Raw genomic sequence first — 19,895 nt, 5'->3', positions numbered from 1 at the left:
GAATCCAGCACTACAAACAGGTGGCACACTCAGGGTCATTGCCCATCAGTGGCCTGCCAGTTGAAAACCACTGCTTAGAGAAGCAGGGGTCAGCACATTTTTTCTATAAAGGGCCACTTGGTAAATATCTGAAGCTTTGTGGGCCACGTGGTTTCTGTTGCAACTACTCAACTCAGTCACTACAGTACAAAAGCAACCATAAATTTTTTGAATGGGCATGGGTGTTCTAATAAAACTTTATTTACAAAACACGTTATAGGCTGTATTTGGTCCACCAGTCATGGTTTGCCCATGTCCACGTCTAAACCAGCCAAGCTGATTCCCCAAACCAAGCAGATTTAAGAAAGACATGAGAGATCATGATAATTCTGGATAATGCAAGATCAAGGGACTCTGCTATGAGGTTTCAGGGAAAATTTTCCACACTCTCAAATAAGGGAGGCATTGCAGAAACATATTTTGCCCCCCCCCCCCATCTTTAGCCTTTTTTGTGTAAAGATATCATAGCTGGAACTACTGTAGTCACTTTGCAACCATAAGAAGTGCAGTCTACATGCTGACATGGCACACGAGAAAAAACAACAAAACCCAGAGCCCAGGAATCCAGTTAACCAACACTAAAATGGCCCTACCTCTGAATTCTTACGTGAGAAAATAAATTCTCCTCCTCTTTAAGCTATGTTAGTTGTGTTTTCTATTACACGCTGATGACAGTATCTTAACAAATACCCGTTGATCACAAAGCAGTGAGAGTCATCTATTAATTTCTACTGGCATATGAGTATAGTGTCTACACTGACACTTGTTAGCTACCTCCAAAATTCAAGTGTATCTGCAAACAATAGCTTTGTTACTGATCTCCAAGTACAGTTCTGAATAAAAGAGAAAATACCAGAGAAGAACTATATGTTGATTGCTTCCTCAACATCTTTCCCCTTCTCTCTCTGTGATACTGAAACCCTGATTCTGAGCATTAGGATCTTTGGGAGGGTCAGCCAGAAATGAACATCTCATTGCCCTTTCCTAGTGCCTATGTGATCCATTCTAGTCAAGGAGACTCTAAAGGGAGAAAGTCAGCTTCTGCAAAAGATGTTCCTCCGTGATTTAAAAAAAGAAAAATGAGCCCCACAAGGAAAACAACTCACAGTGCTCCAGCACTTGCTGCTTCCTGTCTCTGAGCCCAGTCATGTGATGATACGATGCCTGGAGCTGTAGCAACCACTTTAAACCATGAGGTAATAAGCATGACACTGGTGAAGCAGAAAGAAGGAAAGAGGTTGAGGAAAGCCCAACCCAGGAATCATCTCCCTCTAGAAATATATTGTTTAAGCCAAAGTTATTCAAGTATTCTTTTCCTTACAGCTAAAATATCCTGACCAATAAACAGATAATAAGAAAGAATGACATTTCTAACTGTAAAACACAGAACCTATTCAGGTTACATATGAACTACTAAGGACTTTCCCTGTGGTTCAGCAGTAAAGAATCCACCTGCAATGCAAGAGACATGGGTTCAGTCCCTGAGTCAGGAAGATCCCCTGGAAAAGGGAATGGCTACCTACTCCAGTATTCTTGCCTGAAGAATCCCAAGGACTGAGGAGGCTGGTGGGCTACAGTCCATAGCATTGCAATGAATTGGACACAACTGAGGAGACTGAGCACATACATGAACTACCAAGTATAGGTGCCCCTAAATAAACTACCCATGGCGTAGTGGAGTTTTGATGTCCACTTCCAAAAGAGTAGACACAGTAGGATAACCTTATAGGGCTAGGGCTGGCCTGGGGGAGTGGTCCACATTCTCTTCTGCTTCTTCTATCCTCTAAAGCAATTCTACTTTTCCAGTGTGCTTTTTATACTTCCCTTCAAAGCATCCACTCATCATAGCAAAGCACTCAGTGGACGAAGGGGGAAGAGTTTATCACTCTTTTGCTTTGAATCCTTTACTACATAGCATGTGGGGGGTATTACATCTTCTTTGTGGGAAAGAAAGCAAGCACGGCAGGAGGATATAAACATTTACAACACAATTCCTATTCAAGATGTTTAAAATCTATTTGGGAAGAGAAAAGACTTTTCACAGTGGGAACATTTATACAGAGAATCATCTGTAAGTGCAAAGTGATATTATCTAAATTCCCCTTTATGCAGAATTTCCCCCAAAGCCCAGAAAGATAAAAATATTTATAAACCTAAATCTGTATCCACACAGAATTCCCTGATGGTCCAGTGGTTAGGACTCCTCACTTTCACTGCTGAGGGAGTGGGTTCGATCCCTGGTTGGGGAACTAAGATCCCACACTGTGGCAAAAAAAAAAAAAAAAAAAAAAATTCTGTATCTACACATTCATTTGTGATTTTCTTCCCATGAAGAACTACTTTGAATGATATTTGATGACATAGCACAAGGATCAGCAAACACGTGTTTTCAGCTTTGTAAGTCATCTGGTCTCTGCAGCAACCACTCAAGTCTCACACTCTATGGAGAAATCGACCACAGGCGACACATAATGGGTGTGGCTGTGTGCCAATACAACTTCATTTATGGACACAAACTTGAATTTCATATAATTTTCACATGTCATTAAACATTGTTCTTCTTTTGATATGGGGAAACCATTTAAAAATGTAAAAACCATTCTCAGTTTTACACAAATATAGGCCCACAACAGGTAGGATCTGGCCCACAGGCTGTCATTTGCCAACCCCTGATCCCTGACCTAGGACACACGAAAAAATATGAAATGGCTTCTAGGTCAGCATTAAAACTGAGTTATGCCCGTGTACAGTTTTACGTACGTTTCTTCTTGCATTCAGATGATCTTTTTAAAATGTTAACACATATGCCTGTAATAGCCAGACTCTTGGATTAAACACACCACTATATTCCAGAGAAATGTAAGTTTATGGAGTTATACATGACCGCACCATTACCAGAATGAGATAAACGAAAGGATTAACCAGTAGAGACGAACCAGGCACTTTATTGCTCCTACGTGCGTTTCATCAACTTAGTTAAATAGCACTCTATTCTTCAGCCTGTCAACATGATCTCAACCGGAAAGCCAAATTATGAACTAATGGCATCATAATCAAGTTATGGTCCTAATGGAAACATCCATCAATATTTCCCCAGAACATGGTTCTCCAAAAAACACCAAGTTGGCCTCTTTGGTGAATAGAAGATTGTCAGAGGATATAATTTTTAAGACTGCTGTCGAAATGTGGTGGTGTGTGTGCTCAGTCATGTCCTGCTCTCTGTGACCCCATGGATTGTAACCCTCCAGGCTCCTCTGTCCATGGGATTCTCCAGGCAAGAATACTGGAGTGGGTTGCCATTTCCTTCTCCAGGGGATCTTCCTGACCCAGGGATCGAACCTGTGTGCCCATGCCTCCTGTATTAGCAGGCAGATTCCTTACCACTGAGCCACCTGGGAAGTCAAAATTAATTGAGTTTAAAAAACTTATACATACTCTTTGTTGGGTGGTGGGGAACAAAAGAAAACATAGTTTTTCATTTTATTTATTATTTTTTTTTAGTTTTTCATTTTATATTCCTATCAGAGAAAGAGTTATTTAGATATAAAAACTGATGGAACTTTGGTTCAGAGTACTCAATTCTATACAAAAAGTAGGAGATGATTTTTATAATCATATGATTTTTCCAGTTTCATCTCAATTTGCTAAAAAAACAAATTACTATTAGGGAACTACCTGGTAGTCAGTGGTTAGGACTCCATGCTTTCATTGCCAAGGGCCCAGGTTCAATCCCTGGTCAGGGAACTAAGATCCTGCAAGCCTTGCAGTGCAGCCAAAAAACATTTATATATATATAATAAAAATTATTACTAAAATTTTATAGATCTGAAATTTATATTACATCTCTATGGCATATATCCTTAATGTAGTAGACCATCTCTTGTGCTTCATTCATCCTAAATAGAGAAAACTAATTATAGGTTAAAACTATCTGAGTTAGCAATTTAAACTTTCATCCAGAACAGATTTCTCAACATTTTGTCACATTTTGGGAGATCATATTTACCTAAATTTTTTTTTTTCTAAGTAAACTTCCTTTTCCCCCTAGATTCCCCCAATCTAATAACACTTTTATTAGTTTCTTTTTTTTTTTTTTTTTTTTTTTTAATATTATTTTATTAGTTGGAGGCCAATCACTTTACAACATTTCAGTAACACTTTTATTAGTTTCTTATGTATCCTTTCAGTATTTTTAAACATAAATAAAATTGTACTGTTGTATAATTTTCTATGTTCACTTAATAAGTACATCGGGAGATGGTTCTATACTACTGCATAGAGTGTTTCCTTTTTCTTTACTTTTTATAGCTGCACTGTTTCATGCTATCTTAATTTATGTTCTTATAGGTGCATTTCTTAGAATTTGGTTATTCTATACATGTGTGTGTTAGTTGCTCAGTCATGTCTGACTCCTTGCGACCCCATGGACTGTAGCCCTCCAGGCTCCTCTGTCCATGGAGTTCTCCAGGCAAGAACACTGGAGTGGGTTGCCATTCCCTTCTCCAGGGGATCTTCCTAACCCAGGGAATGAACCTGGGTCTCCTGCATTACAGACATATTCTTCACCATCTGAGTCACTATCAGTAAAATGATAGAAGTTTAGAAACAAATAAATTTAGAGGGGATATTGCATGATTTCCCCATTTTACAAACATGAAGAAACAAAGATCTGCTTGCTAAAAATCCACCTGAACTTTCTACCACCATTATGCAAGTCTTCCATCCCCAATGCCTCAAGTCTTGTCACTAGGTTAACGTCTGTGACAAATGCTCCTTGTCAACTTTAATACCTTTGAGAAACCAGAATGTCCACAATTTTAGCATAAAATTTAAATACCATTTTAATGGCATCTCAAACTACCTTCTGACTTTTATGAGTTTTGAAATACTCAGTATGCTATCATTAATGTCGTAAAAAATATGCTCATGAAATCCAAAGATTTCACCGTAAAGATATTCATCACATTATTATTCAAAGCAAAATACTGGAAAGAATTTAAATGTTAATTAAATAGGAAGTCATTTAGTAAATTGTGGTATATATAGCTGTTTATTTCATATGTGTAAAAAATTCATGATACAAGAATACATTTTTTAATTTAAAGATAGAATTGTGTATATAGGATATTACAATAACTATGTAAAATAGATGGAAAGGTTAAAGAAAATAGAAAGATAACAGTGATTATATCTTGCAGGTGGATTTTCAAATATTTATATATATTTTCCCTTATAGAGTCTATATTCTCAAAATTTTTTTACAATAAAGTTATCTTACTTTTACAACCAGGAAAATCATGTTAAAATTCTGTTGATATTATGGACTCTTGGGTTTATATGGGTATCCTCACTTTTTTGAAATTCAAATTTATTTGTTAATAGTTGCTACAATCCTAGGTTCAAAAAACCAAAAGAAAATAAAAATATAAAGTGTGGACGGGGACATGGAGATCCACCCATGTCTCCTATCTACCCAGTCTGTCTCACACATAATCCCCTATACCCACACTTTACAGAGTTAAATGCTGTTGTTAGCTTTTTGTGTATTATTCTGGTCATTTTTACACAAACACAACAAATACATGTATTAAATCCTCCTTACTTTTTAATACAAGTTTTTCTCTTACTATTACACTTAACAATAAATATATTCAGAGATCTTTTTATATCACTACATATAAAGAAGTTCCTTGTTCTTTTCCCCCTGGCCACACTGCATTTCATGTTAACTTTTAAGCCAAGTTCTCATAGACCTATTTCTTAAAATTTGCTCATTCAGTGCGATATTTTAAAAGTGCAATATAAAAACTAACCCTCGGTCAAATATATGCACTTTAACGAGACAACATCTTTCCTTTAGTACAGTGACAATTTCAATTTCTAGTACTTTATTTCCTTTCCCCGATATACTGTTTGCAAGATACCCTGATCATGGGTTTGTTTGTTCTTTACTGGAGTATAGTTGAGTTACAATGTCCTGTTAGTTTCAGGTCACAGCACAGTGATTCGGTTTTATACACATATATTCTTTCTCAGACCCCTCTCCCTTACAGGTTAGTACACGATGCTGAACAGAGTCCTCTGTGCCCCATAGCAGGTCCTTGTCATGGGTTCTTCACTATCACATTTAAGTACCTAAAGCTGCTGCTGCTGCTAAGCCGCTTCAGTTGTGTCCAACTCTGTGTGACCCTAGAGACAGCAGCCCACCAGGCTCCCCTGTCCTTGGGATTCTCCAGGCAAGAATACTGGAGTGGGTCGCCATTTCCTTATCCAATGCATGAAAGTGAAGTCGCTCCTGGACTCTTAGCGACCCCATGGACTGCAGCCCACCAGGCTCCTCCGTCCATGGGATTTTCCAGGCAAGAGTACTGGAGTGGGGTGCCACTGCCTTCTCCAAAGTAACTAAAGCTCTCAATATCAAATCATTAAATATGATAAAAAAACATTGTGTACAATTCTCTACTGGCAGTAGAGAAACACTGTGTATAATTGGAGAAGACTAGGATATTCAGGACTAGAAGAAAGAGAGAGAAAACAAAGTGAGACTGTGAGGATCTGGGTCCAGATGTAGATCTGGGTCTCAACCTGTAGGGTTAGGCAGTGGGGTTCACTGCCAAGGGTCCAACAGGCACAATAAATGAGCGCTGGCATCAGATCCTAAAAGTTAGAAGCAATCTGATCTGCTGAATGAAGTACAGAAGCAGGTATATCTATGAAAATTGATACTTGACCTCATGTGGAATGCAGCACGCTTTCACTCTGATTCATCCATAATTCACCAAATATTTACTCACTATCTACTCTGAACCAAGAAGTTTAATAAAAGCTTTCTTTAAAAAAAAAAAAAAAAACAAAACCCTCTTTAGGAGGCTTGCCCTCAAAGAGCTCATAAAAGAGACACACTGCCAAACTGGACTCAATTGTAATATCATATGTAACAGTCAACTACTGACATGGTAACACTGCGTAACAAACCTCCCCAAAACTCAATGTCATCCAACAATAAGTGCCTGTTTTCATGCTCATAGGTTAACAGGATGATGCTGTGCATGAATCTAGCTTCTGGAACTAGCAGACCAACCCAGACAGTTCTTCATACAGTAATGTTATAAGCGAAAAAGAAATGAACACGGCTTCTTAAGGCCGTCTACCAAAATTGATGCTCTGACCCCCGCCTGTGTTCCTCAGGACAAAGCAAGTCACAAGTCCAACAGCAGTGGGTCAGGGAAGGACACTCTACGCAGAGGAACTGCAATTTCACACAGAAAAGGCTTGAATTCAGTGAAGGTTTAAGAATTGGGAACAAAAGTACAATCTACCACATAGTGAATGAATAAATGTTATGATAAAAGTAGGGCACGTGATGCCCAGCAAGACTGCATACACAGCTGGACTAAATTTCCCAGCCACTCTCGCATTTAGATATGGCCAGGGTTGAGGTTAATGGAGTGTGGGTAGAAGGACGTACTTCAATGCCAGGCATTGCCCTTCAAAACCTCCCATCCAGTCTTCCCCCTTTTCTCTCCCATCATGTGTCGCTGAACCTTGGTGGGCAGGGTAACCTTGAATCGCATACTGAAGAGGAGAGAGCCTCCAGCTTCTGGGCGCTCTGAGTGTGTAGAGCAGAGCTCCTTCAGTCCAGCAGGAAGGCCTTTTAGGGGCTCCAAGTAAGAATAAACCACTTATTCTCAAACTGAGGGGTTAATCTGCTAAAACAATCATATTATCTTAACTAACAAAAGATGCTAGCCAAGTCATTTAACCCAGGATGGGGAGTTGGAAAGGCTATACGGAATAAGCATAGATTAGAAACTGAAAGATAAAAAACCAAATGGTCCTTTTCTAGCTGAAAGCGGGGGCAAGGTAAAGATTGTTCCAGACAAAATGAAGAGTATATTTAAAGGCTCAAGGGTGTGACACAATTTAGGACTCCTAAAAAAGTTCAACGTAGTTAGAGGTAGGGAGGATATGTGTGTGTGTGTTGGTGAGTGTGTCCACCTGTGTGTTTGGGGGTTGACTAGGAAGTTAATTAATTAAGGCTAGGGAAAAATAAAAGTTTCCAAAAATCAGATATCCAAAGGAAACAAAGTAAACAGGGGCCCGCCCCCACAGGGCAGAGATAAAGAATGTGGATTCTCCCCCAGGGACATTAAGGAGCAAGGAGATAGATGGATAGAGGTGATCACATTTGCACTTTAGAAAGCTTCTAAATTCACCTCCAAGTGGTACAATAAGTGTTAATAGCTGAAGACCCCAGAGGACGCTGCCAGGGCTGGCTGGTGCGGGCTGTCCTCCCAGTCACAGCTTCCTTTCCCTCTCCTAGCAAAGCAGGCAGACAAGGCTCTAGCCCCAGAGCAGAATGTGAGTCCTGGGCACAGAGCTCAAGAGCAGTGAAGTGCTCCTGTCAACGGCGCAGAGTAAATATTGCAGGGCTTATAAGCCACGTGATCTCTGCCGTAACTATTCAACTTTGCCACAAGTAGCCACGGACAACACATAAGCAAATGAGCGTAGCTGTGTTCCAATAAAACTTTATTTACAAAAACTGGCAGGAGATAAGTAAATGAAAATATAAGTAAACATATCAGGTGGGCTAGACAGTGCTAATCTGTGCCCTGGGCCACAATGCAGGCAGGCACTTGAAGGGTTTGTGACAAAACTAATCCCAGACTTCACTCGCTGTGTCCCTGAGACTCCCCCCGCCCCTGCCCTGGCATCAAGACTGGTGACCTGGACTGTGATTTTTATAAGAGGCAAGCACTCTCGACTCCAGTTAGACGGCCATTGCAAAATCACCATGGTTAGGATGTAGAAGAGTCTAGAATTGGCCAGATGGCTTCATGCTCTCCACCATAGCAATCTTCCACCAGTTAAATAATCATGCCAGTTAAATATATAAAGACACTCCTTCCTACATTCGATGGGCGAACTTTAACATTAATTTGGTGAATTTTGGACTATTATGTTCTTTAAAGATCATCTTTGTGAGATAACTATCATGTTCTCATTTTCAGTTAAGCAAATCTCACGCAATCTTTGAAACATAAGGAAACAACCAAAATAAACATTAAACCTCTAAAGCAAACCGGAATTGTAGGGAAACTGCTTTTCCTTTTCGAACTTGAGGCACATTTCTTTCATAAAAATAATAGTATTTTTCTATCATTCAAAAAGACCTTCCTAAAAGAAAAACTTACTGACACCTATAAAAACTCATTTTAGCATAATACTAATTTTGCTCATTGAGCTTATAGAGTAAAACACAGCGTTCTTAGAAGTCCAAGTTGATGACTTTTAAACCATTAATCATAGAAAACCATTTCAAATGTCAAAACAAAAATAAAAGCTTATTCTCTGAGACCAGTCCAAGAGACTTAACTTGCACATTGCTTTCCATTCTTGAGTTACTGATCCTGATCACTGTTCAGCTCAACAAATTACAACAATTCGTTTGTTAAGAAGTATGAGAGTGGGTTTGTACATGACTTTATTCACTTATTATCTAGTATAGAGTATTCATCATATGCCAAATGCTGTAACCCTACTTGAAAATACATTTCTAAAAGAAAAGGGCAGGATGAAACTTTCTTATCTCTTTGTCAGGAAAAAATGGGAATAGTAACTTGGTTATCTAAAACTAAGGCTTAGAGTTCTTCAAGATACTTTCCACCGCTGAAGTACATAATGACTTAATTGCTCAGAAGCAAGGCTACATACTTTTGATATGTCTTTGCCATGAAGAACTAAAGGCATATAAGTGACATCATATGATATTCATCTTTCTCCTTCTGACTTACTTCACTTAGTATAATAATCTCTAGGTCCATCCATGTAGGTGCAAATGCCATTATTTCAGGAGGTGGTGGGCAGGGATGGAATGGGAGATTGGGGTTAGCAGATGCCAACTATCAATATTTTATATAGAATGCATAAACAACAAGGTCCTACTGTAAAGCACAGGGAACTATATTCAATATTCTATAATAAACCATAACAGAATAGAAAAATTTTAAAAACAAAAAAGAACTAAAGGCAGTCTAGATTTTCATTATGATGCTCTCAATCAAATCACAAGAAAGTTGAGGTGAACTCAAGTGCAAATTAATGCAGAGAACTGCAGTTTCTCTGCCTACAACTAAAGCCACTTATCGAGTTTTCTTTCCATGTGGAAAAAGATTAATGAAGGTCATCAGCCATTAGGACCAGGTGGCTCAAGTATACTGTAAGGAAATACCAGGCCTTCTCCTGTGGACTTATCAGTTCACCACACACGTCAGTTGAGGCTATACAAGGACTGTTGGCCCATTCTTTTTCCATCCATGTTAAACTAGAAATTGAAAGCTTTATGGAAGGGAAGTATCACTCTAACACATATCTCTTCAGTCCAAAGAAAGTGGACCAACATAGTGACCAAAGAATAAGCATGCAAAATTGTCTCCAGTGCAACAAATACCACTAAGGCAGTTATGTGCACTTTTGATGCTCAGTGTCCCTACAGTTAAGTAAATAAGATCAGAAGCTTCAATAAAGACAAGATCAACATTAACTGTGAATGTGAAAACAAAACAAAACAAAACTGTGAATGTGTACTGGTGAATGCATGTATTTAATATACTAAATTGAACATGTGTTGACAAAGCCTCTCTCCTTAACCAAACTCTAGCCAGGCTCCTCTAAGCCCTCCCTTGACGAGGTTTCAACCTTGGCCCAGAAAGAACTAAACAAACACTTCCTCCATTTCTAAAAACTCTAAAAACTCAAGGGTACACCCCTAGGATGATTTCAGCTCCATTTAAAGTGCTTGTCTGAGAAAATGTAAGGCTGCAAATGAATTGATTGCTGGTTCCAGCCCAGATCTGAAGATGGGGCCCAGTCTCTCAGCTACTGTAGGAGGGCAGGAGTCTTAACTTTGATAAGAGCCAGTGGACAAAGCCAGATGGGTTTCACATGGACCAACCCTCTTCTTGCTTTTTGTAATATTTCGCTTTCCTGCCTGGACTGAGCCCCAGCTCCCTCCCTCGCTCTTCCCACATTCTCCCTTTAAAATGCCCAGTCACCTGGATACAACTGTAAGCTGCAGTTCTGTTCACACCAGTCTCTCTCCCCTCCTGCAGTAGTATAGTACTGATTAAAACCTGTCCATGCGATTTTAACCAGTGTCTGGCTCTACCGATCTTTGACAGTGTGTATTTGGTTTTGCTTGTGCCCGCACACGTGCTGAAAATGTAAAGAAGAGAACATAGGAAAAGGCACTGTTTTAAAATAAATAAAAAAGATGGGAAAAAAAAAAGAAAAGAAAAGGCACTGTTTTGCCCAGGAGTCAGTAAACTGTTTCTGGAAAGAGGCAGACAGTAACTATTTCAGGCTTTGCTGGCCGTAAGGGCCTTGGAGCATCTAGTTAAGCTTGCTGGTGTAGAGCAAATGTAGACAAGGACAATCAGCAGATGCAGGAGCAGAGCTGTGTTCCAATAAAACTTTATTTATGGACACTAACATCTTTAATCCCATATTCTTCTTCTTTTGACTTGTTAAACCATTTAAAAATTTAAAAGATATTTAAAAACAGTTCTCCAGTTCAGTTCAGTCGCTCAGTCATGTCCGACTCTTTGCGACCCCATGAATTGCAGCACACCAGGCTTCCCTGTCCATCACCAACTCCCGGAGTTTACCCAAACTCATGTCCATTGAGCCGGTGATGCCATCCAACCATCTCATCCTCTGTCATCCCCTTTTCCTCCTGCCTTCAATGTTTCCCAGCATCAGGGTCTTTTCCAATGAGTCAGTTCTTTGCATCAGGTGGCCAAAGGATTGGAGTTTCAGCTTCCATCAGTCCTTCCAGTGAATATTCAGAACTGATTTCCTTTAGGATGGACTGATTGGATCTCCTTGCAGTCCAAAGGACTCTCAAGAGTCTTCTCCAACACCACAGCTCAAAAGCATCAATTCTTTGGCGCTCAGCTTTCTTTATGGTCCAACTCTCACATCCATACATGACTACTGGAAACACCATAGCTTTGACCAGACAGACATTTGTTAGCAAAGTAATGTCTCTGCTTTTTAATATACTGTTTAGGTTTGTCATAGTTTTTCTTCCAAGGAGCAAGCGTCTTTTAATGTCACGGCTGCAGTCACCATCTGCAGTGATTTTGGAGCCCAAGAAAATAAAGTCTGTCACTGTTCTTAGCTTACAGGTTGTATGAAAACAGTCAGCAAACCAGATTTGGCCCATAGGTCAGTCTGCTACCCCACGGTTAAACGTGTTAATCTCCTTTCCTCGCTTTGATTAGCTTTCAAAGTTCAAGATCATTGAATGATAAGAGTGGTAGATTTAAGGACTGTATATCTCAACAAACGAAAAAAATGCTGCCAATGTTTCTCAACCAGCCAAGTATGAAATTCGTGGTTTTAAGTTCATTCCTTAAAGATAAATTTTCTAGTTCACTAATAATGGATATTCTCTCATAGTTAAACATCCATGCAAACTCCAAATGGAACGCTGCTGCTGCTAAGTCACTTCAGTCATGTCCAACTCTGTGTGACCGCATAGACGGCAGCTCACCAGGCTCCCCCGTCCCTGGGATTCTCCAGGAAAGAATACTGGAGTGGGTTGCCATTTCCTTCTCCAATGCATGAAAGTAAAAAATGAAAGTGAAGTCTCTCAGTCGTGTCCGACTCTTAGTGACCCCATGGACTGCAGCCTACCAGGCTCCTCCATCCATGGGATTTTCCAGGCAAGAGTACTGGAGTGGGGTGCCATTGCCTTCTCTGCCAATTGGAATAATAAAGTAATAAAGTTGAACTCTCAGTGTGTATGCAATTATTAGAGAAATGCAAATCAAAACAACAATGAGATATCACCCCACACCTGTCAGAATGGCCATCATCAAAAAGTCTGCATACAACAAATGTTGGCAACGATGAGGAGAAAAGGGAACCTTTCACTGTTGGTGGGAATGTAAATTGGGGCAGCCACTATGGAAATCTATGGCGATTACTTAAAAATGTAAAAAAAAAGAACTACCATATGATCCAGGAATTCTACTGTTGGATATATATCTGGAAAAAACCTGATAACACTAATTCAAAAAGATACCAGCATCCCAAAGTTGATAGCAGCACTGTTTTCAGTAGTTAACATACGGAAGTAACCCAGGTGTCGATCGCCATATGCATAGATAGATAAAGAAGATGTGGTATAATGGAATATTATTCAGCCATAAAAAGAATGAAATCTTGTCATTTGCAGCAAAGTTCATGGACCTAGAGAATGTTATGCTAAATCAGACATAGAAAGACAAATACTATATGATATTCTTTATATGTGGAATCTAAAAAAAAAAAAAAAAAACAAATGAATGTACAAAGCAAAACAGAAAGAGCCACAAAAACAGAAAAAAACTAGTGGTTAATAGTGGGGACAGTGGAGGGAGGAGGGGAAAGATAGGGTTATGGGACTAAGAGATACAAACTATTTAATACTATGTATAAAATAGATAAGCAACAAAGACATATTGTACAGCCCAGGGAATTAGCTTCTAATAACTTTAAACGGAGTACAAGCTGTAAAAATACTGAATCACTGTGCTGTATACCTGTAACTAATATAACATTGGAAGTCCACTGTACTTCAGTATGAGAGAGAGAGAAAATAAACAGCTGGAAGGTTCATAAGCTGAAAGTGAGAATGTCCAGGTCTTGTTTTTAAATAAGTTTCACTTCATCTGACAATCTATATCAAATTTTGATAGCAAGAAGGTAAATTCACTTGCCCCAAAGAGAGAGGGAGAGAGAGAGATGCCTGAAATATACATAGCCTGAACTAGACATCTTTTCCCAGAACAGCTAACGACTAGACTTTCACAGCTGCAAACTAGCAAGCTCTGGGAAACTAGAGTTAAATATTCCTAAAACAGGAATCTAGTTCTGTTATGAAACTGTTCATCATTTCACCTCATGACAGCCACGGAAATCAGCAGAACTCAGAAAGGACTCAGACGATGAGCAAGTAGCATTTTTAATAAAATTCAAATCCAGAGTCTTTGGGAGTTTTTCGTTGCTAGCCTCCAGAGTCACTATTATCAGCAACATTAATGCAATTACTTGGGTAAAAAGGGAGATGGGAAAAATCTGACCTTTGCATTGCTTCTTTAGCTGCCCTTTTTCCCTAGGAAATATTTAATCCTGAACAAGGGAAAGGTAAAGAATAGAAGTTTAGTAGTCTCTAAAACAGTTTTACATAAAATGTGAGGAAATGATACATATATATAAATATATTATTCTTACTCAAATGTATACTTGGAACAAAATTAGCACACATTATTTGTCACTGCTATATACCACAAAATTACTTGTGAAGCTATAAGAAAATGTAAAGTAAAGCAGCCCTCAAATTTACCTAACACTGCAAGAAAGAATATTCACATTAATAATTGGGACCAAATAATTATCTCAAAGTGTTCCATTTTGCTTAAAGAAAAGAAATCTTCATTTTTTCAATTCATGAACGCGTGGCTCAGTCTAATAACAGCCCTATGAGTTTTGGGTTTCAAATTACTTCCCTCAGGCAAAGGGGGCATAATCATATGTTTTTCTACTGAACTACATTCTTCTATAAACATTTCAAAAAGTGCATCTGCTTTACACATGAAACAGCCAATACAAAGAACAGTAACAATAAAAAATATATGCCTATTTTTATACTATTACTGGTTTATAAGGCAATCATCTGTAATGCTCTCATCTACAAAGATGGAAAATGATATATAACTGTTACCAAGGAAACATTGAAGTAAAATTGCATGTAAACTATCAAGCAGTTTAATAATCAGAAAATTAGAAGAACAAGGAAAAAACATCTCCAGATAGAACCATGACACATTGTGCCACCCACGACGGATACAATCAAGGGTCACTACTCAAAAAGATGATGTAAAGGGTCCCAACTTGCCAGCTATTCCAATCCTTGGCAGGTTTTTGTTTTATTCTTTTTTAATGACGACCATAGGATGTAACTGGATTCTTAAGGGGCAATTTGTATTCTGACTTTTCACATGATTAAAAGAGTACAGGTTTTGGGAACAAGTGGTTAAATGTAGGTAGCTTGAAAAGTCAAAACACGTTGTTTATTAATTCAAGTGTGGATTAATATTCTCTTGGAATTCTCTGTAATTGCTACTTTCTTTACTCACTGGTGGGACAGTTAGCAAATATCAGACAGCAAATACTTCCTGAATGAACATTTAGAAACTCAAGTTCAACTCACTTAGGAACCAAAGGAAAGGCTAAGGCCTGGGGTAGCTGTGTGTGTTCATCTCTAAACCAGGAGAATTTTAAGCACTCCAGTAACCACACTGATCAAAGCTAAATCCTTTAGGAAGATTATCCATTCCAAAATCAGGAAAATCCTGCAGTGTAAGCACTTTTATACTTCACCTTTGAGAAAAGAACTTGATTTCTGTAACGGTGTTTAAAACACACACACAAGACTTTATTCCTTCAAGGGCAGAAACAAGCAGCTGCAAACATGTGTTTCCGCATGCTGATGACCCTCTAAAGGTATGTCTATTTCAGCTTGGGGACCATCGTTGAGCTCACACTGAGAAACAAGAAGAATTCTTATGGATGGGAGATTTCTTAATCGGCACATAAGCTCAGAACATGTGCAGCTTCTCTCTTTAGAATAAACACTCTATTTGGATCATGTTAAGGATAGAAAGTGAAATTCACACTCATTTACTAAATTTTAACCTCTCTTTAAAATAAGATACTAATCCCCCACAGCCTGGCTTGGGTTTTGCAAAAGCTCAGATTTGTGAATATCATGAAGGCATCCTAGAATTGAGTAAAAGAGTATAAAACATCTTTTCACTGATACACAGCACTGTTTTCCCCCAAGCTCTGAAGTTTAATGACAAAATCTAGGCTCTAGATGTTTCATTAATCTTAACGTTTTTAGCATTTGAGGCAAATGACGGCTATCTTGGTTACTTTGAACTATACTATCCGTTGAACCTCCCTTTCTCTTGGGCATCTCTCTGTCCGTCACAGATGGCACCAGGCAACTGCTAAACCCTTGCTCACAACCCTTTCCTGTCCATGGTTCATGATTTGACAGCTGTTTATAATCTAGCCACAGGCAGAAGCATGCAGGAAGTTAATAGAATAGAAGTGTGAAGCCATGGCCTTTGATGATATCAGTACGAAATCAAACAATCTGCCACAGTACAATCATCCACCACTCAACTTACTAGTCTTTTGTTAGGCAGGGCAATGCCTCTTAGGGGGTGGACATACTTACCCATCAGCTGTATATCCCGTCTACCCAGACTAAGTTACACTGGAGCCTCTCCCCAGGAAATCTGCTTGGCACATTAAGACCCACCCAACATGAATAGAGAAGGAAGGTGGAGATGGGCAAGAACAAATAAAGACTGGTGGATGTTGGAGAGAGGTACATCTGAAAGGTAAGATCCAAACTGAATGTTTGTGAAATGACCCAAACATACTTCAGCAAAGCTAAGTCAACATACATTTCTGTCAAAACAAAGTCAACATACATTTCTGACTACTTGACATTACTCACTCTTGCCTGATGCAATCGACACTTCCCACCTTGACACTAATTATTCTCTCAGGAGTGCAAGGGAGTATAAAGCAGGTCCAAAGGACCTCTGCTGTCTCCCTCCTAAGGTCGAGGTAGTAACTGCTATCAAGAGCTCAGGCCAGTACTTCCAGAGATCTGGGCAGCAGAGATGGGGTACAGCCTTCTAAGTCTCCTCACACTGGGCTCTTCCCAGTGAATGCCACTTCCTGGGCTTGCTGAAGTCTCCAGAAGGAAGCGTAAGCAGGGCAGGAGACCTAGGAGGAATGCTCTGACTGGATAAAACCTAGGTAGCCAAAGAGTGGGAACGTTCCTCCTCTATCAGAAAGCCTGAGAAATCTGCCTGAATTGATGATTTTTCTTCCGTTTCAACAACATGGCCACTTGGAAGCAAAATTCTAAATCTCTCCAGGCTTAGAACTACACAGTTGCGCAAAGAAAAGCTAAAGGGCTTTCTCTTCTGTCTCCATGACTTCAGCATCTAGGTCACTGCTGGGAACACCTGACAGGTTACCTGGGCCACCTGCAAGCTGACTTTTCAGGGGTGTGGAGGTCCAGTTTTGGGGTGGGGGGCTGGGGGTCACTTCTGGTCACTGCTGCTTAGAAAGCAGGAACCCAAGCTCTAAGCACTTCTGGTTTTCCCTAGCAGGCGCGATTACAACCATCTTCTCTTAGCCCTGAATTATACATGTGACCCCAGGCACCACTGGGGCTTTTCTTAGGGAAAACAAACTGTCGTGAAGATTGCTCTGTGCGTGAGGGCGTGTGTATCTGTGTGTGTGTGTGTGTGTGGTCTACAGCCGTGGCTCCACAAGCCCCACCAGCCAGTGAGAAAGAAGTTGAACGCGGCAGCCCCTGGCCACCTCGCTTCCGTCCTAGCTTAAGCCCAGCTGCTCTCTCGGCTTTTGCTTCTCCCCGAGGCTCCCGAAAAATAAAGCACCAAGTTGCCCACGGCGGGGGCCCTGGGTGCACGTGAACCGGCGCGGCCCCTACCTCGAGAGCTTTGCAATCTTCACAAAGCTGAAGACATCCATGCAGGCAGCCGGGGACCCCGAGCGCAGTGGCTCCGTCGCCCCTTGTCACGCCAGCAGCAGCGGCAGCCTCGGCAGCCCCATGGCCGGCCGGGACCTCAGCGCGCGCCGGGGCTCGGGTGGCGGCGACGACGGGTGGCGGCGACGACCCGGGAGAGCCCGCACCTGGAAGCGGCGGCTGCTACCCCCCTCCGGCCGCAGGCTGCGTGTGCATCCCCGGGCAGGACCATTGATGGGCGCCGGTGTCGGGAAAACTCAATGGAGAGGGGGCCGGACCGGGTGCGAGGGGCGGGGGTGGGGAAGGCGGCCCGCGGACCGCCGGGCGCCCCCGGGGAGGACGCTGCTCCTGCTCCCCGACCCGCCGGCCCCGGCAGCCCCGCGTGCCGAGGAGCGCAGACTGAGCCGGGAGGCGGCGGGCGAGCCCGGCACACGCGCGCGCACCCCTCCCGGCACTGCAGCTGCCTGCCTGCCTCCTTCCCCGAGCCCAGTCCCTTTTCCTCTCCCCACCCCCAACCCGCGGGTGGTGGTGGTGGGGGGGGCCCTCCTGTCACCGCTGCCTCTGCCTCCGGATCCGAAAGATCTGATCTAACAGTCTCGGACACACCGGGGGGCCGTGAACGCTGCCCCCTCCCTCCCCAAACCTAGCGAGAGCCGGGCCACCGCAGATCGCCCAGAGCCTCGGCGGGTTCCATAAACAAAACTAGCGGTCGGAAAGCAGCAGGGCTGGTCGAGGCTGGGTCGTTATTCTAGGGGAAGGGGAGGGAGATGCCCGGCGAGGCGGGCTGATTTGGAGAGCGCAGAGTTCCCACCGCTTCCCCAAACCGCTGGAGCGAGACGTGACAGCTGGGTTGGCTGGGAAGGTGTGTCTTTGGACAGCAGCACCGGGAGGGAGTCGGAGAAATAAGAAAATAAGAAGGAGAGGCATCGGCGGGGGGGCGGGGGTCATACACAGAGCTGCTTCTTTCTAGAGGGGCAGAGAGATGAGGGTCCCAGGAGCCACCGGCGCGGAGACTAATAGGGATGGGTTTCGAAATCTAAAGGAAGAGAAGGGAGGAGAACGGGGGTCTGGCAGGCGGAGCAGCCGCTTTCTCAAATTGAGCGGTGGGTGAAGAAGGAAAAAACCGTACTCCAAACATGAAAACCAAAACACAGAAACATAAACACATACCTTAGGCAGAGTAAACTCCAAGTTGCAGCCATTTAGAACTCCTAGCCTTCTCTTTTACATAATTATCTGGGATAATCCACCCCTCTTCATTAACTCAGTTTTATCTCCCCCGAGGCTCAGGCTTCCTCGGGCCCCCTTCTTCTTGTTCTTTATCTTCGAGACTCAAGGCCTCTTCTCCAAAATCCTTTACAAATTTCTCCCCAGACTCTGTGAAGGTCAGATGGCCGCACAAAGTGTGTTCTCCCACCCAGAAGCGTTCACCTGATGACAGGGCCACCGCGAGGAAAAGATGCCACCCCCGAAATGTTGGAGGATCTGGCCAGCTCACTTCTGGCTCTCCAACAGGATTAGAGAAAAGGAAATAGGTTTAAAGTTCCCAGACTTCTGCTCCTATCCTGGTCTGTCGCTGCATTTAAAGTCTTCAGTATTCAAGCCTAGTGCTTCCACTTTTTTTTTTTTAAAGGCATTTCTTTCAAAAATTAAACATAAAATCAGTAGCAATCTGAAAGCTCTGAATGACTTGAGACTCAGGCACAAAATTACATTATTTTTACAAATAAATAGAATCCATTTTCCTTTAGCTTCTTGTAGATAGACTGGTTTAATTTCATGAATGGGTTATTACTCATGATCAGAAGAGGCAAGAAGGACCTTGGCTTTTGTACCCCCTATTGTTTGTGTAAAAATAATTATAGTCTGGGTTTGTACTGTGCTTTATGATTTTGAAAGCGCTTTTGCATTTGAGTCTCATAGCAACCCTGTCATATAAGTAGGCAACATGTTTAAAAAAGAGAAATCTTTTTTTTTATGCCACAATCTATTCTCAATAAATTGTCAGTACTAGACAGATGAGTTTTAAACGTTGGGCTTCCCTTGTGGCTCAGCTGGTAAAGAATCTGCCTGCAATGTGGGAGACCTGGGTTCAAACCCTGGGTTGGGAAGATCCCCTGGAGAAGGGAAAGGTTCCCCACTGCAGTATTCTGGCCTGGAGAATTCCATGGAATGTACAGCCCATGGGGTGGTGGACAGGACTGAACAACTTTCACACTTTCATTTT

The 19,895-nt window shown here is 41.5% G+C and overlaps 1 protein-coding gene across 1 annotated transcript in view; it reads right to left on the bottom strand.

The window, feature by feature from the left end:
- FRMPD4 (FERM and PDZ domain containing 4) overlaps positions 1 to 18,909 on the bottom strand; it is a 513,884-nt gene extending 494,975 nt beyond the window's left edge. Inside the window, exon 1 of the mRNA XM_065915564.1 lies at positions 18,839 to 18,909. Coding sequence (XP_065771636.1) covers positions 18,839 to 18,870 — 32 coding nt within the window. The 5' untranslated portion in view covers positions 18,871 to 18,909. The remainder of the gene's footprint in view (positions 1 to 18,838) is intronic.
- Between the last annotated feature and the right edge of the window lie 986 nt (positions 18,910 to 19,895).

This window comes from Muntiacus reevesi, chromosome X (assembly GCF_963930625.1).
Source record: "Muntiacus reevesi chromosome X, mMunRee1.1, whole genome shotgun sequence".
NCBI lineage: Eukaryota > Metazoa > Chordata > Mammalia > Artiodactyla > Cervidae > Muntiacus > Muntiacus reevesi.
The sequence above is the reverse complement of the archived record's forward strand: the minus strand, read 5'-3'. Positions and strand labels throughout refer to the sequence as shown.